The following is a 26,690-nucleotide window of genomic DNA, read 5'->3' on the forward strand; positions in this document are numbered from 1 at the left end:
CAGGCGGCATGATGCGTGGGGACTCAGTGCAGTGCGGGCTGGCATGGTCACTGCCTCTGCTGGCCTCTCCAGGACTCTCCAGAGGGGTCCGTGGGTGCTGGGGCCAGGAATCCAGGGCAAAGGGCTGCTGGCTTTGGGGTGGCTGGAGGAGAGGAGGTCTTTGGGTATTGGCAGGATTTGGGGCACTGGGCTACAAATGCCTTGTGGGGAGGGGCAGAGGAGACTCCAGGCCACCTTCCATCCACTGCCCGCTAGACCCCTGGAGGGCAGTGTGGCCAGGGAGATGCAGAATTCCCACCCCCGACAAAAGCCAACAGCGAGCAAGGCCCTTCATTCAGCTCCTTGTTCCCCTCTGCTCTGAGCCGCCAGCACCGCACGGCATGCTCTGGCCCCGCCTTCTGACCCCCACCAAGGCCACTGTCAACTGCACCAGCAACGGCTCAAGGTCTTACGCATGCCAGACCCCAAGCAGCGCTAGTGCTGGCGGCTCAGACACTCACCCACTGCCAAGGGCAACCCCCTGAGGTCAGCACCAGGGCGGACCCCACTCCATGTTACAGATGAGAAACCGAAGCTTGGATGAGGAAGAACCTTGCCCACAACCAAGCAGTGACAGGGGCTGAGGCAGGACCAGAATCCAAGTCTGTCTGCCTGCCTGACCCCAATGTCATGGGTTTTTGATTCCAATAAAGGACCCAAGGCTGTTTTGTCGCTGCCACTCGTGCACGATCAGCCGACAGCACCAGCTTGAGAATAGACACAGCGGGTACCCCAGCAGGGATGCCTCCAGTGACCTGCTCCACCCCCAACGGTGCTCACCTTGCTGCCCTGCTGCTCCCCTTCGGCTGGACAGACCAGGCCATGTACCCTCCCCAGCTTCTGGCTCTTACCGCTACTGTACTTGTCACCCTGCTTACACCATCTGTCCAAGGCCAAGGTCATCTCCCTGACCTCAGGGACCATATCATGCCAAGCTGTCAGGTCAAGAGCCCCCTGCCTTCTGCTCATGACCCTCCCCACACAGACTGTCATTTCTGTGCACGCCAGTGGGGACACGACTGGCACCAGACTGACAGCAGGTGGCATCTGGGGACCTCACCTCTGCAACCCCAGCACCTAGCACAGGGCATGGCCCTGAGGATGCACTTGCTGGCAGCAGCTTCGTGAACGGTGACAGAGAGCCGCGCGTCTCACAAACCCTCTAGGGGACTGCCTCTGGGGGCAAGCACACCTCTTCCCAAAAACCCCAAAAAGGAGTGGGCTGAGGCTGGTCTCAGCTTCTGTGTGGTCTTCCAAGGCCCCTGGCATGACCAGCCCACGTCCCCACACACCTGCTGTGGTGTTCCAAGTCTTGCAGAGCTGGCCACATGGGGCAGCAGGGAAGAGCGTGAGGTCTGGCAGTTAAGCCTGGGTCCAGCATATCAGCTGTGTGGCCTTAGGCAGGTGCCTCACCTTCTCCGAGCCTTCCTGAGCTGTGAAATGGTGATCCCACTCCCCACCTGAGAGGGTAGGCTTGGGTGGGTGGCAACTAGTGGGGCTCCTGACCTTACTTTCTAGACAAGAAACAAAGCCAGATGAGCGCCGTGACAGGATGTGGTGGACAGAACGTGTGGACCCCACATGCTGGGGCTTTTGGCCAGAGTGTGTGTTCTTTGGGTTTCATTAAATGGATGAGCCAAAATTCCCTCTGTGTCACTCTGAATCAAAAAGACAGACATTGTCTTTGTTGAGCAGATTCTGGAACCCGGTGCCGTTTGCTTGAGGGCCAGCCAAAGGGTTTCAGTTACTCAAAGGGGCCCTGGGGAGGCCCTCGCACCTCGGAGGCCACAGGGGGCCCCTGGCGGCTGATGGGGACTGGGTTGGGAGTCACACACTTCCGCTCCCCGGCTGGTGACCCGGGGCACCCGATGCTCGCACAGCTAATGCGTGTCAAGCACACGCAGAGCTCAATAAATGCTCGGCTGTCGTCTCGCGTCCTTCCTGCGGCTGCAAGGGCCCCGGGGGGAGGGGGGAGTCTGAGCTTCCGTCTGCATGCAAATCATGTCGGCTGACCAGACAGCAGGCGCTGGACACGTGTGACCCTCCACTCGCAGGGTTCTCAGTAAACGCCAGTCCCATGTGTATCCTCTGGAAAACCAGAGGTGACTCACCAGGCCTCCTCCCGGTTAGAAAATTCCTTTCTTTTCCAACTCATTGGGGAGGCAAATTTTTCCCCAGGCACAGAAGCTGCTGTTCCCAAAAAAATCCAGAGCGGGAGGGGGGCACTCACTTGGGGGGCCGTGGTGACACGGGGGACCCAGGCCCAGCCCTGTGACAACCCCCTCTCCCCGAAGGCACAAGTTGGAAGGGACATTCTGTTTGGCTGCAAAGGGCACCTAAGCATGGGGCCCAAGAGAGGCTGAAAGCAGAGAAAGGCACATGGCAAGAGAGAGCCACGAGGCAGCACAGAACCGCGCTGTGGCTGGGGTCTCACGCAGTGGGCACAGGCTCTGAGAAAGGCAGGGCTCTCCTCCAGCTCAGGTCACTCAGTGAGCTGGACTGGAGTCAGGAGTCACAGCCTCATTCCACCTCTGTCCTCTCTTGCCTTGCATGTGACCTTGGCCAAGGGCCTCAGTTTTACCAACTGTCAGACAGGACCCTCCGAAGAGAGACAATGGCAAACAGGGTTGCGAGACTGGATGCATAAAACGATGGGATGTCCAGTGACACCTGCATGTCAGATAAACAAATGATGGTTTACAATGAACGTGTTCTGAATATCGCAGCTAACTTTTCAAAGGAACCAGGCGTCTTATATTTCCTCTGGCTATGCTAACTATGGACAGCAGAGGTAGGAACGAGTGGCCAAGAATCAGGACGGCCAAGGGTTGGGACAGCCAAGTCTGCATCTCCAGAATGTGCATTCATTCAGCCAAGCAATACTCCTGCCTCTCTCAGGACACCTGGCAGTCGCTGGGACAATGACAAATGGGACGCTGTGCCAAGGATGACAGCCAGGAAATGCAAACCTCGCTTCAGAAAACCTGTGGGGACCAGGCTTGCTGAGCCCGAGGCAGGGGCCTGAGGAAGAACAAGAGCGTCTTGACCCCTCCCAGGGATAGCAGAGCCGCCTGGGCTCCCTGCACAGGAAAACCATGAGAGCCCTGTTAGAGCGGCCTGGGCTCCAGGGCACGGAGGGAGCTTCTAACACCAGAGGGGTTCAAGTGACCAAGACGCCCAGGGGAGTTTCTTGCTGGCTTAGAGGGAGCTGGATTACAAGACATCTAGAGAGTTCTCTAACCCCCGTGGCAAATATTTCTGTTTCCAAAACATCTAGGTCAGCAGCTTGTGCCAAAGAAGGTACTCAGCAAAGTGCTGTTGAATGGGCACCGGGGGTGACAAGTGTGTGACTCATATGTTAACACTTGCCCATCCCAAGCCAAGGCAGGCATCACTAATCAACTGCAGCAGCCTCTCCCGTCAAGTTCCAAAGGGAATGCAATCCTTCTCAATTCAGCAATCCAGACAGCTGCTACCAGGCATAAAACATTCTGTGTGCATATGCATGTGAGTGTCTGTGATTGTGCAACACACTTGTAAAATAGTAACAACAGCTATTATAACGACTTCTCAAGTGCTCACTATGTACCAGGCACTGCATAGGTACTGGTCCATTTTAATCTTCACAACAATCCTCCACTACCAGTATTATTCCTATTGTGCAGATGAAGAAACTGAGGCATGGAGAAGTTAAGACATTTGCTCAAGATTTTGATTAAACAGGAGGTAGAGCTAGGATTTGAACACAGGCAGTCTTGTCCTAGGGACTGCTCCCTTAGCCGCGGACTGGACGGGCAGTGAGGCTCCCGAGGACTTCTCCAGCCTCCCTCTGGGCTAAATGTCTTGGCATAGTTGCTGGAGTGGCAAAGCTGGCCACTCATTGTGAAGCTAGGGGACAGCTGACATGGCCTCCCAGCCTCAAGCCTCCTGAGGCATGACCCAGGGACAGGGCACAGGGGGCACCAGATGTCCCCAGTCCTTTCCCAGGCCTGGGCCTCTCACAGGCTCTTGGGGTCAAGGTCAGGACTCACTGTCCAAGGTCAGGACTCACTGTCCAAGGTCAGAACCACTCTTAAGGCCTGGCCAGGGCCAGTGCCGTGGCTCACTAGGCTAATCCTCCACCTGCGGCGCCGCCACATTGGGTTCTAGTCCCGGTCGGGGCACCGGATTCTATCCCGGTTGCCCCTCTTCCAGGCCAGCTCTCTGCTGTGGCCAGGGAGTGCAGTGGAGGATGGCCCAAGTGTTTGGGCTCCGCACCCCATGGGAGACCAGGATAAGCAACTGGCTCTTGCCTTCGGAATAGCGTGGTGCGCCGGCCGCAGAGCGCCAGCCGCGGCGGCCATTGGAGGGTGAACCAACGGCAAAAGGAAGACCTTTCTCTCTGTCTCTCTCTCTCACTGTCCAGTCTGCCTGTCAAAAAAAAAAAAAAAAAAAAAAAAAGACCTGGCCAGGTGGGACAGAAACCAAGCTCAGGCCACCTTCCCCCGCTGCGCGCCAGCCTCTCTCGGGGGCCACAACACGAATGAACAGAATGACCTCTGCCACGAATCACGCACTCCCCGAGTACCAGATCCTGTGCCAAGGACAATAAGACAACGTCTCCTTTAATCCTCACAACCACTCCTCCCCTCCATTTTACAGGTGAGGGTGACGTGGTCCCCATCACACAGCCAGGACACGGCAGATCTGAAACCAGAACCCTGGTGATCTGGCTGCATAGTCAGTGCTTTGAGGAAGAGGGCAAAGACTGCCCAACATAGTCCAAGCCTCAGTTTCCCCCCTAGACCTGAGGGAACGGGCATGCCAGCACCTGCCCCAGACTTTACAGGGTAACGAATAGGTAGCAGGTGGGAAAACATATGGGCAGTCCCACGTGCCACACACCATGCCATTGAACCAATGAGGAAACAGGCTCAGAGTAGGTAGGTGCTTCACCTGAGGCCACACAGTAGGGCGTCCCCTCCTCAGCCCTTCCTGGGGTCTGGTAACACAAGGGACTTTGCAAGCTCCCCCCTCTCCCAAATCCAGCTCCACCCAGTTCCCACTCCCAGGTGTCTGTGTACTTACAGTGAGGCCTGGGACTCCTGGGGGCCCTGGCAGGCCCAGTTCCCCCTGCAGATGGAGAGAGAGTGGGCGGTTACTGTCTCTGTCCCTCCAGGGCCCCTCCCTCCATGCCATCCTCCCGTAAGGCACCTGGAGGGATCTTTCAGAGCCGACATTCCTTGTTCCTGACCACAGCATCCAGCTGACTCTCCCAAGTCTGGCCTGGAATCATCAGACCTTCCCTCCCGCCTCTGCCCTCTGCTTCCCACATCTGTAGAAATGGGGGTGTGGGTGGTATCACAGTCATAGTAACAAAGGTACACAGAGTGCTTGCCATTTCATGCCCACCTTTGAGATGGGAAAACTGGATCTCCACAGGTGACAGGATTGGCCCAGAGTCAGGTGCAAGGCAATCACAAAGCTAGGAATGCTCTTGGCTGAGTGCCACCAATCAGCCTCCCTCTCTCTCTCTGATGGGGGCCCTTGGAGGCCCCCCCCCCAACACCAGGCCCTTGGGTTTCCTCCATCGGGAGCCTCTGAGACACCAGAGGGGTTCCTGCAGGGGAATCAGGGGAGGAGGCTCAGGGATGTGTCCCCTACAGCTCAGTCACTGCACCTCTGAAAATGAGTCTTCCTTGCTCACACCAGCCAGAACAGGTGCAGGGGTTAGCATCAAGGTCAAGGTGGGAAAGAACAGAAGAGTAAAGAAAACTTGGGGCTCTAGGAGTTGTGAGAACTACCACAACCCTCGGAAGGTATCTGCCTCCCTCGGCACCATCCTGGGGCTGCCCAGGTGGGAGGTCATCACCTTGGCCACCAAGAAGGGGACAAGGAGGGCAAGTGGGGTAACTGAGGCTCTGCCAAGGGAAGTGGCTGGTCCAAGGTCACTTACTAAATCAGAGGCAGAGCGGACAGCAGACTTCAAGTCCTTCTGCAACTCCAGGCCATGAGTGGCAACACACCCCCGCCCCCGCCCAAGGAAACTTCGGGAACAATGTGGCTTATCATGTTGGTGCATCCAGTCAGTCATGTATGGATGGAAAGCTCTGACTCCGCCTTCCTCCATGACTGCTTGCGCTCCTTGTTTCGCCTGGAAGGTACCCTCACTTTCCTTCTCATCCCAGTGCTAACATTACCGTCCCCAGTCTTCCCTGCTCCTCCCTCCCTCCCTCTTCAATCCCACCCACCTCACTGCCTCTTGTGCAATGGGCTAGACAGGTGGCTTGTGAACCCCAGGGGCCCAGGGACCATGCCCCCTCTCATCATCTAGCAATTTCTTTTCCTGCTGTTTGTTTGAAAGGCAGAGAGATAGAAACAGAGACAGAGGGAGAGGGAGAGCGCGCTCCCATCCACTGGTTCACTCCCCAAATGTCTGCGATAGCTAGGGCTAACTCAGGTCAAAGCCAGCAGCTGGAAACTCCATCCAGGTCTCCCAGATGAGTGGCAGGGACCAGCTACCTGAGTCATTACCTGTTGCCTCCAAGGGTACCCACCAAGACAAGGGTACCCATCAGTACAAGGGTACCCATTAGCACAAGGCTACTGTTAGTACCCGTTAGTACAAGGGTACCTGTCAATATAAAGGTTCCCATCAGTACAAGGGTACCCATCAGTACAAGGGTACCCATTAGTAGGAACCTGGAATCAGGAGCAGAGCCAGGACTCAAACCCAGGCACTCTGATAAGGGATATAGGTGTTTCCCATGGAACCTTAACTGCTGGGCCAAATGACTGTCCCTACCCAGTATTTTCAGTTGCTCTACCCACTGAGCACCCATGGTGGGCCCAACCCCTCTCCAGGCCTCAGTTTCACTCTCCCCGTAGCCCCATGAGGCTGGCATTCTGATCCCTCCAGCCCTACACCGATTCACAGACAGGGTAATGAGGTTTCAGAGAGATGTACTGATTGTCCAGGCTCATACTCCTGGCAAGGTGTGCAGCAAGATTTAAACTCAGGTGCATCAGGCTCAGAGGTCAAGGCTGACCCTCAGGGGAGCCTGGCTGGGTCAGGCTCAGGGGGCACCTGTGGCAATGAATTAGCACGTAATCAGGTGCAGAGTGCACAGCCGGGCAGGGCCATTCTGGCAAGAAGCCCCAAGGAGAGGTGGGGGCCGTGGCAGGTGTCCCAGAGCTCTGGACACAAATGAACGTCTTCCCTGCTTGGGACAGACTGAAGAGGCGGCCTCGGTTCCCCGGGGCAGGCTGACCTGGCTCAGAGAGGGGATAGGGACTCAGCCTCTGATTATTTACAAAATCTATAAACAAGCCGTGGTGGAGAAGCCTTTAGAAGTCGGCTCTTCTCTCCAAACAGGGCCTGCAAATTGTTCACTTTCCCAGCCGCTGGGGCTCATAAACATTTCTGATGCTTTGTAAGATGGCAGCAGCCAGAGCTTCTCCAATGGGGAATGACCATGAACTTCCCGATGTCCCAGGGATCGGTGCAGCTGGGGCCACAGCAGGCTGGAACCTGGGACTCAGGGAGGTAATGCAACGTGTCCAGGAGCCCTCAGTGAGGGCTGTGAGGCTGCGATCTGACCCAGGTCTGTCTGACCCCAAAGCTTAGGGCTCATTCTGAATCTCTTCCCTGTTCCCCAACGTTTGAAATACTTACAGGGTTTCCATCCAGTCCGGGAGGGCCTCTTTCCCCAAAGTCTCCAGGGAAGCCCTGAGACATGAGAGAACACACAGCAAGGTCAGTGCTCACACCTGCAGGGGGCCTGGGATCCCGACCCCCGGGGGGACAACACAAGGACGAGTCTGAGCACTCTCACTGCCTCCCCCTGGGGCCTGCGCTCACCCCCTGCCATCAGCAGACACCGGCACACACACAGAACGGCTCAGGGCCAGGCTATGCAGGGGCCGAGGCCAGGGAGTCCTCTTTTGTACTCCCCCCTCCCTGCCCCTGCCCCAGGCTGGGACCTGGTCCTAATGGACCAGGTGGCAGGGGCAGGAAGCCTGGGTCTGGGCCTGGACCACTGCTTGCTGAGGGTTTTAAGAGCATCCTCAGCATCACCAACCCCCCTCCCCAACTTGCAGCCTCAGTTTCCCCACCGGCCGAGAGGGGAAGGTCTCTGTGGCTTGTTCCAGTCCAGATTGGCAATGCCTGTGATGCTGCTCTCCAACCACCGCACTGTGCAACCATGATCCCCATTTTACAGAGAGAGAAAGTGAGGCTGGGAACAGTCAGGGCCAAAGCTGCACAGGACGTAGGAGGCCACACCGCTGGCCAACATCACAAGCAGCGCCTGCACAGGTGAGCTTCCTCGGCTCACAGAGAGGCGGAGCTGCCGGGCCCCTCGGCCCCTGCCTGATCCCACTGCCCACTCTCTGGGGAGCACACAGCTGGGAAAACATCAGCTATGGGGCCGCCTCCAGGCCTGGGGAGGATGCCAGTCCTACTTCAAAAGGAGAAGAAAGTCCTCAAGTCCAGAGTATGGGGAAACCTCCTCTCCTCCCCTCCGTGGACTCAAACCATTGTTTTTCCAGGGAAATCTAATAAAAGACAAAGCACGTGTCTTCCCGACCAAGTGGATGCCTGAGCTGCCTCCCCAGTGCCAAGGCCTCTTGGAGGTCATCACCACTGTGGTTTCTAACACCACTGGGGGAGCCCAGGGGGTGGATTAAGCCCAAAAGACCACACCTGCAAACAAAACTCACACCCACAACCAATCGTCTGCCCCCTTCAAATCCCTCCTCTGTCAGGAGAGCGTGGAGTCTCCTCCTGGGCCTTGCTGTGCTTCAAGTATGAGGCATCCCTCTCTCTTGGATGAGAAGAGCAGGGCTTGGCATTCACCACCCAGAAGGCATGGCTGCACTCAGACACCAAAGGAGGACATGAGGACACGACACTGAGGTTCCAACCAAGCCGGGTCAGGCAACCTGTCATTTGCCTTCAACAGCAACCCTCATGAGAAAAAGGTTCTTGGTCCCATTTAACAGATGGGGAAACAGAGGCTCAGACAGGAAACATCACTTGGCCCAGGCCATAAGCAGAGCTCCACCTCTCTGGACTCTGTCAGATTCTTGCGAGCTGTGCATGGGCAGAGCCTGATATACAAAAGCTGCTGGAATGTGTGTGCTGTGGGGGGCAGGGAGGCGCAGGTGTCTGTGTGGGTGGGTGCCCAGCTCTAGGCCATGCCTTTGCAGGGGCACATCTGACCCCACCCAAGCCTCTTTTCCTTGCATCCTTGAGATCACCTCCTGGAAAATGCCAGCCTCACCCCAATGTAAGCCCTCTTGGCCATGCTTGAAGGGAGAGCTGGCTCACCTGCTGGGACAGGAGACAGCAGCTCAGTGGGCTGCGGTCAAGGGCATTCTGGGGAGACCTTGAGTTCCCACCTCTGGCCTTGGCAGGACAGGGAGGGGACCCGGGGGGTGTTGTTCTGCAGGGACTCAAGACATCCCTGCTCTGTTCTCCAAGACCAGTATGTGGAACTGCCTAGAGAGGGCCCTGGCTGTCCTGCCACCTGGCTGCATGGCCTGGGCAGCCCCTCCATGGCCATGTCCTTCTCAGGTCAGGGGTGACAGCTACACAAGGCCCAGGAGAGGGGAGACTCCTCCCCTATGTACAGGAATGCCAGCCACTCAGCCTGGGCTCTGGGACCTCGCCAGCGGCCCCGGCTCAGCACCCGTCCTGCAGCATCCAACAGGTCCACATCTAGCGGCCACCTGACCCGGGTCTCAGCCCCAGGGGTGTGCATTCTGAGACTACTAGGCAGGCTCAAGGGTCCCTATGCGATCCAGCGGCTCAGCCCAGGCCCCATCTCAGCCCTGGCTCCATCACTCGCAGGCCTCTCCGAGTCTCAGTTTTGTCTGCTGTGCAATGGGCTGAGATGTCGAGGGTGAGCCCTGTGGCCAGGATTAGGCTCAGTAACAGAGACACACCTCTGTGGTGGCAGCAAGGGAGAGCCTGCCAGCAGGATTTTAAGCCAAAATCCCATGGGAGTCACTTCTGCAGACAAGACACAGCCCAAGGACAGGCAGTGGGTGATGCTGGTGGGAGACATCAGACAGCGACATGGGGTGGGCTCCTGGCAGCCCCGTGAGACAGGGGCTGTTACTGGCTCCCTTTTACAGATGAGGAAAGTACGAGCCAGAGAGGTTAGGAAGTGTGTCCAAAGTTACACAGCTATGAAAGAACAAGGCTGGGACTTGAACCCAGGCAGGCTGACTCTGGAGCTACGGCTGTGAATGGAGCAGGCCCGCGGCCTCTCCTGATTCTGCTGGGGCGTGCTGGCTGAGGCTGCCTCCTGCCTCCATTCTTCCTTCCTACAAAGGGTCCAGCAGCGGCCACTAGGAACCCGGGGTACGTCATCAAGAGCACGGAAAGAAAGCACTTTCACAGCGCTGGAACAAATCCTGGATTGAAACCACCACAGACGGTCCCAGATGGAAAGACCCTGGATGCTCTTGAACTTCAGCAGCTTGCTGCACCAGTGGGGAGACTGAGGCCCCGTCCCCCCACTCTCACGTAGAAGAGCCCATGTCCAGCGGTCACCGAGAACCCTCAAAGCTTGGCCCTCTGGCCGCTGAGCTGGGCAGGCAGCTCCCATGTCCACCCTGCCTGCTTTCCTTTCTGGCTGTGTCTGTTCGCGCCAGGCGACCACATGGCCTGCACACCCAGCCTGGCCAGCAGCAGGGACGGTCCTCTGCAGTCCTGAGCTCTGGCTGCAACAGCCTGGCTCCAGGCCCAAGGAAGGAGCCTGGCTCCCTGCCGAGCCCCTGCCACGTGGGTTGTGCACTTCCCCAGGTCGGGCCCCTCTGGGGAACTGGACACCTCGTACTTGGAGCACAACAAGGCCCAGGAGGAGACGCCACGCTCTCGCGGGCCTGCAACTCGGAGGAACAGAGGTGAGGAAGGGGACAGTCCTCATCACCATATCCAAAGCTGGAGGCCAAGGGCTGCTGAGACCTCCAAGGCCATCTCGGCCCCTCCCCCGCCTCTGGGCAGGGTCCACCCTGGCTGTCTGCTCGGGAGGGTGGGCTGTGGGGGCAGGAAGCACGGAGCATCCATGATCCAAAGGGAAGCTGAGGCCTCTAAGGCTTGGCTTGCTGGCCTGCAGAACAGTCAGCCCCACCCTCCTCTGCAGGCAGGGCGGGGCAGGGGAAAAGGGGAGATGTTTACCATCCCTAACACGCCCTAGGCTCCATAAGGCTTGTGCCCACTGTCAGACTACCTCAGCCCCTCAAGGAGGAGGAGGAGCCAAAGAGGAGGGGGCGACCTCTCGGGGAGGCATACATTCCGCCAAGTCCTGGAGTTCCTCCCACGTGCATCCTTCCCTCTGCCCTTGAAGCAGCCTGCATTCTTTCCAGAAGGGTGTGCACGCCAGGTGTGCGGTCCCACAGCACCCAGCACGCTGAAGTCTGCTAGGAAAGGCAGCCAAGCCACGTCACCTCTGGAAAGACGAGGACACGGGCAGGCAGCACTGTCCCCAGGATCCCAGGTCGCCAACAGCCCTGCGAAGGCCCCGGCTCACGTCTGGGTCACTGAGTACCACACTTGCAGCACAGAGCATCACCCTAATCTGTCTGGGCCTCAGCTTCCACACTCGGAAATCTGAGCTTTAGGTCCCTGGGATCCCTGCTCCACACAGTCCGGGAAGCAGAAATGACCCTGAGCTTGAAGCCGAAATGCACGGTGTTAGAAGCCCTGGGCCACTCCAGGCAATGGTCCCTGAGCCACACATGAGGCCGCTGGACCTGGGGCTGGGTCCTCTGTGCTTTCAGGTCTGTCCTCCTGATGCGCAGCAAAGAGCTGTCTGTTGGCAGAGTGGCCAGGGGCAGAGAAGCCAGGAGGGCGGGCAGCAGGCCAGTGGCGAATTCCGAATGTGGGAGACAAGAAGACTCGCAGTAGGCAGCACCTTGCCAGCCCCTGGGAGAGACCCTGGGAGAGACCCTGGCGGGGAGGCGTGACTCAGCCTCCCGCTGGCAGCCACGCCCCACAAAAGCCAGGCCGGGCCAGGAGACACCTCTTCCATGGCAGCCAGGCTGCTAACACCTTCGCCCTCTGCAGAAAACCACGGTGCATTCGCCTTCAAGCAGGAGTTGCAGAAGGGGATGAGAACTGTGGACTACAGAGCAGTTTTCCCGGAGAAGCAGAAGATGTGAGCAGAGAGAACAAGCCAGGGGCCTGGGTTCCAATCCTGGCCCTGCCACTGGCTCGCTGTCTGACCGCAGGCAAGTCACTTGCCTTCTCTGAGCTACGTCTGCTTATCTGTCCGACCAGGCTACCACTAAAATTCGTACAGCTCCACTGTGCTTCAACCTCTGTTGTCTTTCTCAGCTCCCCACAGCACAAGACCCCCACACACCCTCCTTGAGGGTCAGCAGCAGGGGGACCCCATCCAAGGGCCCCAGGGTTGGCCACAGCCACAGCCAAACCATCCCCAGCCCCATGAGAGACACAGTCCACCACGGTCACTCTCCTGATACTGCCTAGAAACAGGCTGACCCGGAGCTGGGATGAGGAGGAACAATCACTTAAGGTAGGCGCTCTCCACCCCCGGGCCCCTGGCAGATGACGAAGCTGGCAGCACTGGCTACAGACAACCCTGCAGACAGTGCAGGGGCTGTGGGGGCCCAGGGACAGGCAGACCTGGAGGCCCAGCAGACGGACAGAGCTGATAGGCCGCCTATTACACGCATATTAAATCATATCTGATTAGCTCTTGCCAACTTGCTGGCCACGGCGGCTGGATCAGAGTCAAGGCTGCTTCCAAGGCTCTCGCGAGCGTTGCGGGGGCCCTGGGGCAAGTTGGCTGAGAAGGGCATTTTCTGCTGCCCATGACTGGCACCCTGGTGCCGGGACAAACCCCTGTTCTGGAGGCCAGGGCCGATCTTAGGAAGTGAAAGGGCAGGAGGCAGGAGGCAGGGAGGCTGGGGGAGGATCAGTAATGGGGTTCTGGGATCCGGGCTCCCATGCCAAGGCCATGGAGGTGCTCTGGACAGACAGCTTTGGTCTGAGCCTCCGCTCCCTCACCCGGGGAACAGAGACAGTGAACCTTGCACAGCAAGGCCTCAGTAAGCAGTGCTCTGTCCATTTAAGGGGGACTTGGAGTTATAAGCACACTCGGTGGATGGCTTATTATTTATCCAGTGTCCACCTTAACACTTAGCTCCCTGACATCAGAGATTTGTGTCTGGTCTACAGTGCAACCCAAAGCCCATGGCACACGGTAAACCTCTGAGGACTGAGACACACGCGGGTGCCCTTGGGTCACACCCAGGCAGGTACATGGTGCCGAGCGCCTCATACTGGGGGTTGCCTCTGCGACCCTGAGCAGGGAGGCTTTCAGCTCCAGGAAGAAACCAAGAAGGTGCAGGGAGGTGGACGTTGCTGGGAGAGCAGAGGAGGAGATGGGAGGGCACAGCTGCAGCAGGTGCCAATGCGGCGTCAGGGCAGAGGGAGCTGTGATGTGCCCTTGTGCACTGATCTTGCGTCTTCTGCACCCAGAACACTCAACACCCCAGCTCTGCACGGCTGTGCTCTGGGGCAGGCATGGACAGCTGCAGCCGCCTCCTGATCCAGTTCTGACCCTCAGCCACCATTGACCTTGGCCCAGACACTCACCTCTCTGAGGCCCGATCTCATCAAGGGCCAGAGCCCGGCCCCCTGTGAAGCTCCCAAGATGAAGTCTGAACACATCTCCCCCCTTCCCCCAGGCGGCTGGGAGGCAGGCCTGGGTGACGAGGCTGAGTGCAGCTAGAGACTCTAAGACAACCACCCTCTCTCCAAGCAACTTCCACAATGGGAAACCAGGCCCAGAAAAGGTCACGCCGTTGGCCCAGAGTCACACGATACACAGTCCCCCTCGGCCACCCAGGAAAGAAAGCCTGCTACTGCCTTCTCGGCTCTTGCTATGTGCATAACGATCCCGTGAGCTAGAACGACTGTCCTCATTTCCCACATGAAAACACTACATTCCAAAAGGCGTGAGCCCAGGGCCTTTGCACCTGCTCTTACCTCGACCTGGAATAGCCTTCCCTAGAAAGTCACACGGCTCCCACCCTCACTACGCAGGTGTCTCTTAACTTAGGATGCTTCCCAGCACAACTTAGCCAGCCGCCCATACCCCAAGGACTCGGGGTGCCCACTCCTGGCCTCAGCAGTCAGCACTACCCGACCCTCATTTAATCACACCTTCTGTGTGTCTGTCCATCTGCCCCAGGAGAGTGGACCAAGCACTGCAGCAGGCCCTCAAGAGACCACAGAGGCCCGGGTCTGAGGCTGGGGACCTCTCTGTTAGCTCCCTGAGACCTCAACCTGGGTTCTGCTTTTCTATGCACCCCCTGCTGAGCCCACAAAGGGCCCAGCCTCACACGTGGTCACAGGGAGCATGTGCACTACTCAGGGCCAGGAGGGGTTGGGACCTTTAAGGGGTGTGGCCTGTCAGGAGCAGAGCCCGCTGCCCTGGCGAGGGAGCCAGACAGGGCTCTGGCTTCCTCGCTCGCTTGCTCCCCAGCCCATCTCTCCCCAAGCGCACCATCACCTGTGAGGCTCTGCCCAGAACGCAGCTGGGGCTGGCATCACGGCTGTCCTCGAAGCTCCACAACCATGAGCCAAGCAAACCTCCTGGCTTTATACAGCACCCAGACTCAGGGATTTTGTTGTCACGGTGGAAGATGGCCCCAGAAGCTCCCCCACCAGAGTCACAGGCCACCCCCTCGCCGGCTCCTGGAGCCCTCTCATTCTGCCTCCACTCTAACAAGGCCTGTGCATCAGCCATAGCCAGGGCAGGCCCTGCCCCAGGGCTGCCACGGTGAACCCACTGGGCAGCTGCAGATGGGGGCTGGGTCCAGGAGAGAGGCCTCAGTGACAGTCCTGGGCCCGCCTCAGCCTGGCAGAGGTGGCCTGGACATGTGGCTCTGCCTCTTGGGCCTCAGTTTCCCCTTCTGAATAAAGACATAATTGGAACGGATGCCGTCTCTTCCAGGTGAAGATTCTGGGGACCCCAGTTATATGACATCAACCTAGCTGGGGACCCCGAAGAGCTGTGTCACCAGCTCAGAGACCCCTGGGGACAAAAACCCCCTGACTGGGCATCCTGATGCCGCCAATTCCTAGTGGCCACTTAGTGAGTGCCCCGACAAGAGGAAAACCCTCTTCCTACCATGAGGACACAGGCAGAGACAAGGCTGGGGACCCTCCTGGAGCCTCTCCTACTACGGACCTGGCCACACAGCCCTGTCCTCAGGCCTCGTGAGTGCACGAGCAGAACTGGACAGGGCTGAGGGGCCCCAGGACAGCACGGACGCTGTGTGTTCTCTGAGAAGGGAGCACATCCCCAGCCCAGCCCAAGCCCCTGGACACAAACACGCTGGACAGAAGCCCCCAGACCCAGCGCTGGCCCCAGGGAGAGAGAAGCCACCCGTGGGAGCCCCAGTCCCCACTCATTGGCAGCAGGACATCCAAAGCAGAGAAATGGGCCAGCAGAGCAGTGGAAGATGCCAGCCGCAGGTGGGTGAGGGCAGCGTGGCCAGCGGGAGGGCGGGTCACCCATAGAGTCTACGTAATAGACACGGAAAATCTTTACCGGCCTACCCATCTTGCCCCTCTTGCCAGGAACGCCAGGTAGGCCCTGTAGGGGGAGAGACAAGGGAGAGGTTAGGATGGACCCCGGGAGGCGACAGCCAGAGCCACCCCAAGCCAGCCCCAAAGGTGTCCGCAGGAGGAAGTGCCACAGGGCTTGGAACCTATGCCACATACACAGTGGCACCAGTCACATGCACACAGTATAGCTGGCCCTTGCACTCTGTAGGTCGGGGGCTGCACAGAACTATGCTGGGGAAATGAAAGCCCCATCCCTGCTCCTGGTTTTCAGCAGGTGCTTAATAAGTGCTCCTCCCACTTTCCTAAGATTCCCATCCTCAGCTTATTGATAAGATTACAACTGAGTTCCCAAATTCGGTTTCAGGCATGGAAGGGGCTGGGAGGAAGAAGGTCTCAACGCCACTGGCCAGGGGCTTCTAACAGACATCAACCCTGGACACAAGGTCTGTGGGCACCCCCTGCCCATCCCTAAGCCAGACTCAGCCCATGCCCAAACAGCTGCTTCCATGCCAGAGACCAGGTGCCCACTCCAGCTTCCCCTGCCCCTGGTCCCCCACACCTGCCCTCCAGCTCCAATATCCGCAGCCAGTGGCAGCTGCCTCCAGCCTGGCCTTGGGCGCCAGCGACAGCGGTCACAGGGGCCTCCTGCCCACAACCCTCCACACCCAGTCGTGTCCACTGGAGTAGACGGAGATCTGTCCGACACGAGGGGCAGCAGGTGCTTCTCTAACAGGCAGATGGGGCTATTTCTGGCTCTGCGGGTCCTAGCAGTCTCCGTGGCTCTACACAGCTCCGCAATGCAGCCCCAGGCAACAGCCAAGAGAGCAGCCCAGGCGAGTTCAGAAAACTGTACAGGAACCGGGCAGCAGCAGGCTGCAGCAGGCCCTCAGGCCATTGTCTCTGGAATCTATCAGACCCCTGCTCTGGAATATAAAGTGGGGACCAGTCCCAGGTGCCCATATAACCCTACCCCCCAGTCCCCTCTAACTCAGTGCTTTGAGCTGACAGGTGAACTTGCCAAGTTACCAGACGTCCCTGACTTTGCACATGCTGTTCCCTGTGCCTGGAAAACACCTGCCCTGACTCGTCCCCTTAGCAGATTCCTACCCAACCCAAGGCCACCTCCTGCGGGAGGGGTTCTGTGACTTCTCTGGGCAGGCACCAGCAGGTTCTGCTTTGCCTAAGCAGGGGATGGCTGGAGAGGTGGGCATGGAAGACACAAACTCACCCGCTCTCCATCAGACCCTGGCAGGCCGAAGAGCCCTGGGAGTCCAATGTAGCCCTAGGAAAGAGCAGAAGGGGGATCAGGAAGGTCAAGTGGCAGGGCGTGGCCAGCCCGGCACATCCCAGCCCCGCCCCCACCTCTGTCCTCCCATGCCCGGCTCCTCTTCCTCGCAGTGGCTGTGGTGGCTCCTCGATGACATAGGCCTTGAGGCAAGTGTATATGCCCATGGACTGCATGGTGCTGGCTTCCACGATGTAGTCCAAAGGCACATACCCTCACGCCAGGGAAGGGCACGGGCGCCTGCCCCGTGCCAGGGCTCCAGGACCTGCAGGAGGAAGCTCGCGGCTGGGTTAGAGGCTAGCGGGGCTCCCAGTCCTACCCACGCCCAGAGATGCTCGTGGGTGCCCATGGCTCCTGCAGCAACTCCTCCCAGGCCTCCGCGTGCCTGCAGCCCGGCCTGTGTGTCCATTACTAGTGTGTTAAACCTTTCTGAAGACCCCACAGATCGGCTGTCGTCCTGCTCGCTGGACACACAAGGAAAGTGAGGCTCGGGAACTAACGCAACTCAGTGAGTCGGTGGTGGGGCTGGCAGTGCCCTGAGCAGCCGACACGGAGGCCTGGATGCTCCTCCAGCCCAGGACCCTCACCTAGAACGGGCCTGACTTCCTGCTACCCAGCCCTCATTCACTCTGTTCCCTCCAGCAGGCCTGGGCCTCCCAGCACTCTGGCCTCAAAGCCAGCTCTCCTGCCTCCTGCTCTGCCACATATCCCTGAGGGCCCAAGCCAGGGCCACCCCCAACTCTGGCACCCCACTTGCACCTCACTTTGCAGCTCCCAGCACTTTCCCCACCTGCTCCAGGTGTCTTCATTATTTGTGCCCACATTTCATGTCCCCATTAGCAAGGGCAGGGACATGGCCCAGGGCTGCTCCTACTATCAGCACGCTCTTGCTGTGTATGAACGAATTTCCTAACAACTCGAACAAAAGCTAACAGTTATCGGGCACCAACTATGTGCTAGGCTCAGCACTCTGCGTTCTTTGCCTGCATCCAAGCGTTTCCTGCTTCCTTACACGGCCCTAGGAAGAAGCCATGAGGAGCCAGCACCCTGTAGATGTAAGAATGTTCAGGCCCAGAGAGGTGAGGTGACTTGCCCAGGGTCACACAGCTGGAACGCAGTAAAACTGGCGTTTGAGCTCTGGGCCCACTTTGCTACGCTGCCTCCTGCAGTCAAGCAAACAATGGGGGCTCACAAACACCTCCCCCTCCCTTGAAGGCTGAGAGGTCACCGATTCTCCTCCGCCTCTGCGTCCAGTGCAATTAACACCCACAAGCTTGGGTAACACTGAGTGACCCTTCAGTGAAGGACTTACGCCAAATGTAGGTAAGAGAATGAGCTCCCAGCACTGATGAGTGGCAGGCAGATTTCAAAGCCAACCATTCTGGTGTTCTATGAGGCTGGGGTGGACAGGGCTTAGAAGGGCAGCTAGAGAGCCCCCACTCACCAGCCTGTCCGGGGCCCTGGGACCTGCAGGAGTCAGAGGAGCCATGGCCACACAGGCCTCTCCCTCCGGGTGGCCCGATGATGCTGCCAGCCAGGCAAACACCAAAAACACAGATGTCACTGGCATGTTCTGTCCTCCCATGCAGGGGCCTGGGGTTGGGCTGAGCTCGCAGGAGCAGTTAGACAAAGGGAGGGGGCCCAGCACCCTGGACAGGGGCTTGGCAGGCCCCACACAGCACAATGACATTCTGGGGATCTGGACCATCCACTGCTCACCCATCTGCTAGCCATGCCTCAAACTGCCAGCCTGCCTGGGGGGTTAGAGCTATGTCCCTGCCTTAGATCCCTGGCATCCCTATAATCACACTAGAGGTAGGATGGGACCTCACTCCCATTTTACAGATAGGTAAACCAAGGCCCAGGGTGTGTTCCATGGGAATCTCGATGGAAGGGGAGATCCAGCAGCTCTAGCAGCCTCCAGGCCTGGCCAGCCTGCACCTACCAGGCACCAGTGTCCTCCAGAGGTTCCCCCTTCAGTTGGGAGCAGGCAAGAGGCAGAGCAGGTAGGAGGCATCTAAGGATCACAGGTAACTGAAGTGGCCTGGCTCTGGCTTCCTGGCCACTTGCAGGCTGGCCCAGGGCACACAGCAAGCAAGTGCCCGACTGTTTGCTGCTGGACCATGCATAGCCCTGGAAACCAAGTGGATTGACCTGGCCCCCTATTCTCCAGGGAGCACTCAGGTGGGGGCCCCAGCCCCAGTCCCTCCATAGAGCCCTGATTTCCCATCAAGCCCACAAGAGGGACTCACGATGTTCACCCAGGTCCCACCTTTGAGGCCCTGACCAAGGACCACTTACCCGACTGCCTTTGGGGCCAGGGTCTCCTACTGGTCCGGGGAGTCCCTGGAACACAGAAGAGAGCAGGGCAAAGACATATGGAGACAGTCTACCTGCTGCCCACAGCCCGGCCCAGTCCTGGTTCCTCTGGGCCTCAGCTACCCCCTCTGTAGAATGGGGACGGGGTAGAACGGGTCAGGCCCAGCCCTGACAGCCCCGGGGAGGGAGGAGCCCCGAGTCCCTGCACCCCGCAGCAGGACTCCTCCTGAGCATCCTGCACTACTGCCTGCAGAGAGGCTGCAGGGCTCCAGCCCCCTGGATGCCCTTTCCTGGGAGTCCACCCAGTAGTGCCGCTCCTTGGCTCCCGGCCCACTGCCTCCCTCTGCCTGGGGCACCCATGGCCATCTCCATTTCACCATGGCCACAGAGCTTCCAGAAGCCATATACTGCACCTGCCTGCCAGGGTAACCTTTGGCCCCTGGGCTGCCCTCAGGTCCCGGCTGCCCCTGCAAAGCAACAAAGAGAACCGTGAGGAAAGGAGAGACCCTGCCCGGCTGCAGCCTTGGGGGTGGGGTGGGTGGGGAGCGGGCAGGAATGTGAGATGAAACAGAAGGAAAGGGAGGCCAGGGGCCTACAGGGCTCCCAAGCCCACCCTTCTGTGGAACCGGTCAGACCAGCTCGGAGGGACAAAACCCCCTCTGCCTGCAGCCAGGGACTAAGAAAGCACTGAGGAGGCCTGGCCGGCGCTCCCACGCTGGCACGGCCACTGTTTAACTTGGGCCAGGGCAGCCCAAATTCCTGCAAACCCCGCGGCGGCGTGGATAATATCCCCTAACATCGTCCAGAACAGGCCAGCCATTCATGGCTCCAACCGGAGTGGAGAGGCTCGTGCCAACCCTGGGCCGGCATGGACTCTGCTCTCCCAGGCAAATGTGGCTGGAGGAGAGGTGGGGCAGGCTGGGGGGCAGCAGGACGTGCAGCCCAACCACCTGGCTCCAGGGTTTGCTGCAGCCAGGAGACCAGAGAGCCACGGGGCTAGAGGTGGGCAGAGCCGGCAGGGCTGGGCCTCACCTGTTCTCCAGGGTGCCCCGCTGGTCCAGGATAGCCCTTGTAGCCCTGTAGGGGGAAGAAGGCGCATGAGGCAGGGAAGACACTGGGGGTTGTGTGGACGGCTACAGGGGCCCAGGCTCCCTGCCTGCCTCGGTCAGCACTGGGCGCACCACGCCTGGGACACAGACCCTGCTTCGCAGCCCCTCCCCAGCTGCACACAGTGTTGAGCTCAGCAGATTCCAGCAACTTCATCTCTGCTCCCAGTGGCTCTTGGGCCACAAGAAGTCACAGGGCCAGCAGCTCCCGGTAGAGTTTGCGAGCTGCCCTGGGCTCCAGCAACAGTGGTGCTGGGTCCCAACCATTCCTTCTGAAGCCAGAGGGTTGGGGAGACCATCAGAGGCAGGGATGGCAGGACTTGTCAACGGATGTGTGGACAGAGGGGACCAGCCCAGCACCCTGTGATGCTGAGACTCTCTCCCCTTTGATTGCACACACACTGCCTGCGTGTGTCTCCTCCCGCCTGCTGGCCCTGGCTCCTATGCCAGGGAGGAAGAGGCCACCCAGCTGCCCGACTGAGATGCTCTGGCAATGCCCCAGTACAAACCTTGACCTCTGTCCCGATGGCCCAATTATCACAGCATGTCCAGGCCAGTGCCCTGGGTCAAGATGTGTGTGCCTCCAGGCCGCACAGAGGGCCACCACCTGGGCCATTTTATAAGCCTTAGGAGTTCTCCGGGGGAGACCCCAGACTCCACGCTTCTGCCAGCTTAAGACTGCTGGGAAAGTCAGACTAAGCAAGGACTTCCACTTCCGACGGGGAAGACTACACCCATTCCCGTTAGACACCCTTATCCATCCAGGGAGCTCTGGCCTTGGTTTAGACATGGCCCTGCCCTACTGTGCAACTTTGGGTGGGTTACTGCCCTTCTCTGGACCTCAGATAGGGGAGTTAGAACTCTGAGTCTCCTTCAGCTCTGTCGTTTTAGAATAATAGGGTCCTCAGACTGCTCCAGGGGCCAAAACAGACACACACACACACACACAAACTCAAATATGCACACACACAGGTCTGGAGATGCACTACGGACTCCTGAACCCACACACACCCACAGACTCCCTGCACGCACTGCTGCTCCCCCAGGGCACTGCGAGGGTAGCGGATGAGCTCATCCGGCCAGACGAGGTGGAGGGGGCGACTCTCACCTCCACTGCACGGAGGAGAAAACTGGGTCTCAGGGAGCAGAAGCCACCTGCGCCGAATCCCATCACTAAGGAGCAGCAGGCACCCAGCTGCCAGACCTCTGTGACACCTGAGGCTACACGGGGAGCCTTGCAAACTCCCCAGATGCATCCTGTTTATGCACCTGCACCAAGGCACACAGGAACACACACACACATGCACACACACACAGCGCCCCGCCAACTCCCCAATTATCCACAGCCGAGTCGGTTGGATGAAGAGGTCTGAGGCGTTTAACAAGCATTCCTTCTGCACCCACGCACGCGTGCCCAGCAACACCATCACTCTCACATCCTGGAGCCTATGAGACAGAGGCAACATGGCCAAGGAAGCATCTTCTAGCTGGGGCTCGGCCCACAGCCAGCGGCGAGTGGTGAGGGCTCAGTTTTCACACTGGGCTGGATTCCCGGGCTGCTCCCCAACTGGGTGCCTGGGGGACCTGGCGCCAATGACTTCACCTCTCTGAGCTACGTTTTCCTCAACTGTACAATGGGTACGTAAGGGCTGGAGTGTGCATTCCACACTGTCACGTGTATAAACCACTTAGCGCAGTCTCTGGCATTGGCTCCAAGGCCCTGCAGAGACTGCTCTTAGCACCGTCATCCTCACTGCTCATCCATCCATCCAGCCAGCACCGTTCCAGGCACAGGACAGACAGAGGCGCCAAAAGCATCCTTTGCCATAATGGAGTTTACATTCTTATGAAGGAGCTATAAAAGCCAAAGAAATCTAACTATAACACCTGGTGGAGTAAAGGGGGCTGAGGAAGCGTTGAATGAGTGTGGAGCTCCAGGGATTCAAGAGGAGAAGGTTCTGGAGATTGGGCACACAACCAGGTGAATGTGTCTAATACCACAGACCTGCTTGCCTACCAAGGGTGAAGATGGCCACCTGGATGTCCTGTATTTTTTACCACAAAGAGAAAAATTAAGAAAGAAGCAGCAGCTGGTAGTGACCAGAGGGCTGAAGCAAGGTCAGCCAAGTGAGGGCAAGGGGCAGGGCAGCACGGGGGAAGGAGCCAGGGAGGGCCCCTCTGGAGAGGCCCCAGGTGGCACTGGAGGCAGTGCAAAGGCCCTGAGGGAGGGAGGCCCGGGTGGGTTTATGGGCACAAGGTCCAAGGGACAGAAACAGCATGGGTGAGGGTCCTAGGAGAAGCAGGAGTGAGAGCAGCTGCTGGGGAGACCATGGGAAGCCCATGGGGACGTGGGGCAGGGTCCTCCCCAGGCGCAATGCCTCTCACCACCTCTGCCAGCACTCTCCACACGGAGCTGCCAGAGGAGGCCCACACAGAGGCTGCTCCAGCCGAGACCTGAACCAAGCCTGGCCCTCCTGGCTGTGTGACTCGGCATGGGCGGGCGCCCTCTCGGAACCTCTCTCTGCCTTCCTGTGCCTGAGCTAATGGAGTCACAGGGACAAGGACCCCAGACAGCCCCAAGTGCAGAGCCCGGGGGCTTCCTCTGCAGCCACAGAGAAACCTGCTGAAACCCAGTTCTGCAGGCCCTCCCTCTGCAGGAGGTAGAGGCGCCCAGGGGAACCCAGGACGCAGCTAAGGACATGAACAATCGTGGCCGGCCCTAGGCCAGCTCCACACCAATGCCTTGATGCACCAGCTCATCAACTTCCCTGGGAGGAAGGATTCACCATGCACATTTGCCCATTGAGGAAATGGAGGCTCAGAGAGGCAAGGCGATTTTCCTGAGGCCACACAGCTTCCCGGGAGCAGAGCCAGGTTTGTGACTCCAGTCTCTATGTCCCTAACCACAGAATCACTGAGGCCTGAGGCCTGCCTAAGAGAGCCACAGGGCCACCCACAGAGAGTCTCCTTAGAGACCCACTTCCCTGGGACAGCCACTCTTGGATCACCACCGTGTCACCGGGGCAGACGGCAGTCACAGACTGAGAGCACCTGAGTCGGAAGCAGCCTAGGCCTTCAGCTGGATGACATGCTTTCTCACTGGACAGACTGAGAGGCGAGGGCGAGAGAGGGTCTTACCCAAAGTTACTGAGCCAGTTTGGACCCCAGACTCATTGGGCTGGGTTTCATCTACAAGACCACAATTCTGGGCTGGCATTGTGGTGCCGTGGGTTAAGCTGCCACCTGCAAAGCCAGCATCCCAGAGGAGCACTGACTTGAGTCCTGGATGCTCTACTTCTGATCCAGCTCCCTACTAACGCACCTGGGAAGGCAGCAGAAGACAGCCCAAGTGCTTGGGCCCTTGCCACCCACACAGAAGACTTGGATGGAGTTCTGGCCCCTGGCTTCAGCCTGGCCCAGTCCCAGCTGCTGTGGTCATTTGGGGAGTAAACCAGCAGATGGAAGACCTCTCTCTGCCTTTTAAATAAATAAATATTTTTTAAAAAAGACCACATCCCAAAATCTCCCTATCGATGGGCCCTGAAGGGCCTTGAACATGGCCTTGAACTCTGCAGTTCCTGCAAGCTGGCAGAGTGCGGCAGTGACTGAGCAAGGCCAAGGCGGGGGTGGGGGCGAGAGGTGCTTATGTGCCCTGAAGCACCTTCACAGTATTTACCACACGGGGCCAGGAAACAGCTTCAAATGACAGGGCCGGGAAAATCAAAGACACTGTCTTCCCCAGGGCCCCGCAATTAGGAGGCAGGCACTGACCACGAGGTGGACTCCCAGGCAGTGGTTTCCCAGCTAGCGAGGGGGCCGGCTGGTGCTGGGGGGGCGCTGGGAACCCCCGTGTGTGCCAGGGGCCTCTGGCCGCCCAGCAGGCGGGTCTCCACAGGACCTGTGTTTATAACAGCACTCAGGCTGTATTTTGGTTTGGAAGCCAGATTAATCATTGCTTACAATGCGCGCGGGGAAACCAGACATCACCTCACTGCTGCTGCAGACGGTCGCCCCGGCCGGCTGCGAGGCTATCGGGCTTGGGGCAGCAGGGGAGGGGTCCTGGGAACCAGCCTGGGGGAGGCCCTGGCCTTCCTTGCCCTGACACGGAACTCCGCCCACTGCCTAACACTCCAGTCCTCGCGCTGAACTCACCTGCCGCCCTGGGCAGTCAGCAGAACAGAAAGAACAGAAGAGGACACCACTTATGCCACAGTCCTGGGCAAGTCCCTGTGTCCCTCTGTGCCTCAGTTTCCCCAGCTAGCCTCTCTACGGATACAGTACGGGGACTCTGACACCCGTGGCTGGTCTACACACAGCCAGGTGCCCCTCACCTAACTCCGCTCATGGGTCCTTGAGACAGGTGGGGCAGGAAGGTACACTTTCTTTTTTTTTTATATATATAATATCTTTTTTTAAATTTAATTTAATTTTTTTTATTTTTATTTTTTGACAGGCAGAGTGGACAGTGAGAGAGAGACAGAGAGAAAGGTCTTCCTTTTGCCGTTGGTTCACCCTCCAATGGCCGCCGTGGTAGCGCGCTGCGGCCGGCGCACCGCGCTGTTCCGATGGCAGGAGCCAGGTGCTTCTCCTGGTCTCCCATGGGGTGCAGAGCCCAAACACTTGGGCCATCCTCCACTGCACTCCCTGGCCACAGCAGAGAGCTGGCCTGGAAGAGGGGCAACCGGGACAGGATCGGTGCCCCGACCGGGACTAGAACCCGGTGTGCCGGCGCCGCAAGGCGGAGGATTAGCCTAGTGAGCCGCGGCGCCGGCCTAGGAAGGTACACTTTCTGTGTGGCTCTTCGTTCATTCATTCATTCATTCATTCATGTTATTCACTCACCCCACACATGTCTGCTGAACCCTGACAATGACTAGGGCCCCGTGTCCGGAGCCAGGGATACACCAGTGAACAGGGCAAACTCTCTCTGCCTTCTAGAAGGAAACACAGCCATTAGATGTAGGGTAAGGGGGATGAAGAAGAGCCGGGTGCGAGGAGCGGGTGCTCCCACTGGGAGGCTGCTCTGGAAACTGAAGCTTGAAGGAGGAGCCGGGGCCGGACAGGACACATGGGACGCAATAGGACAGATGCCAGCGACCCTGGGCACAGAAGCCACAGCAGCAGGGGGTTTTCTCTGGAACGTGGCTCTCCAGGCTCGCTAACTGCTCCCTGCTGGACAAACCGCCCAGCTGAGAACCACTGGGTCTGCAGGGGGTGGGGGAGTGGAGTGCAGGGTGTGGAGGAGGCTACTTGGTGTCCAGCAAGGGGACGGGCAAGACTGTCAGCTGCTGCTTCTCCCTGGTCCTCATGATCACACATTCACTCATGCATCAATCATTCATGCAACAAATGCACGTGAATTCCCTGCCGTGCACCAGCCCCCTGCTGCGTGCTCGGGATGTGACAGCCCCTTTGAGCCCTCAACTGTGACCGAGGTCACTTGCGCCAGGCTCCCCCAGCAGGAGAGGGACGGAGCTGGGGCTCTGGGCAGTCCGGTCTGAGCCTTTCCCCAGCAGGGAGTATGGGAAGGGCTGACAGGCTAAACCCTCTTGGGAAGGAGACTCTGGATTCCATGAGCCCTCATTTGTTGAAGGGCCTGAAGCCAGGGACCTGAGCGGCTCCCAGCTGCCCACAGGTGACAAACACAGCTGCTGACGGCTGGGCCCCTCTCTCAGGCCAACCAAACCCGAATCTCGGTGGTGAGGACCCCACTCTCGGTCAGTTCTAACATGCAGCAGGGCTGGGAGCACCCCTCTGGACTGTACCCTTGGAGGCTCCCCAGTGATCTCACTTGTCCTTTAATACCTCAGCCAGCACAGGGCCTGGCACCTCAATGCCTATTTGCAGAACAACTGGAAAACTGAATGCCTGAGTGAGTGAACGAATGAGACCTCTTTGGGCCTCAGCCTTCTCAGCTATAGAATGGGCACAGACTGCCCAACTCCCAGAGGCTACTGTGAACCAAAAGAGAAACCTCCCTGCCGCCTCTCATTTGCCCTCCCTCTCCCCTGCCTGCTTTGCCCCCAGCCCCAGCCTTCTCCATCCTCTGCCGTGCCACACAAGGATGCCGGCTCGGTGAGGGGCCAGGGATTTTTGTCTCTGTTCAGCTCCATGGCTGGCACACAGTAGGCCCTGAACATATGCTTGTTGAGTAACTAAACACATAAGATGACTGGGATCATTTTGGAGTGGCCTCAAAACTCAACCCACTGGTGTGCAAAGGGGCTGCTAACCTCCCTGTTCTCTCAGGCACGTCCCTGCCCGCTTGAGGACCCTTACAGAGACGACACAGAAAGGCCACACTGGGGGACCAGGGCAAAGCAGCCACTGGTGTCACCAAAGAAGCTGA

The 26,690-nt window shown here is 58.6% G+C and overlaps 1 protein-coding gene across 3 annotated transcripts in view; it reads right to left on the reverse strand.

Moving 5' to 3' along the window:
• Window positions 1-26,690, reverse strand: part of COL27A1 (collagen type XXVII alpha 1 chain) — a 128,156-nt gene that overhangs the window by 66,543 nt on the left and 34,923 nt on the right. For all 3 annotated transcript variants that reach the window (XM_062207706.1, XM_062207705.1, XM_062207704.1), the window contains 7 exons: window positions 20,268-20,312; window positions 19,649-19,702; window positions 19,218-19,262; window positions 16,860-16,913; window positions 15,615-15,659; window positions 7,694-7,747; window positions 5,107-5,151 (listed from right to left, as the gene is read on the reverse strand). In XM_062207706.1, coding sequence (XP_062063690.1) covers window positions 5,107-5,151; window positions 7,694-7,747; window positions 15,615-15,659; window positions 16,860-16,913; window positions 19,218-19,262; window positions 19,649-19,702; window positions 20,268-20,312 — 342 coding nt within the window. The remainder of the gene's footprint in view (window positions 1-5,106; window positions 5,152-7,693; window positions 7,748-15,614; window positions 15,660-16,859; window positions 16,914-19,217; window positions 19,263-19,648; window positions 19,703-20,267; window positions 20,313-26,690) is intronic.

The sequence above is a fragment of the Lepus europaeus genome, chromosome 12, assembly GCF_033115175.1.
Source record: "Lepus europaeus isolate LE1 chromosome 12, mLepTim1.pri, whole genome shotgun sequence".
Lineage (NCBI taxonomy): Eukaryota > Metazoa > Chordata > Mammalia > Lagomorpha > Leporidae > Lepus > Lepus europaeus.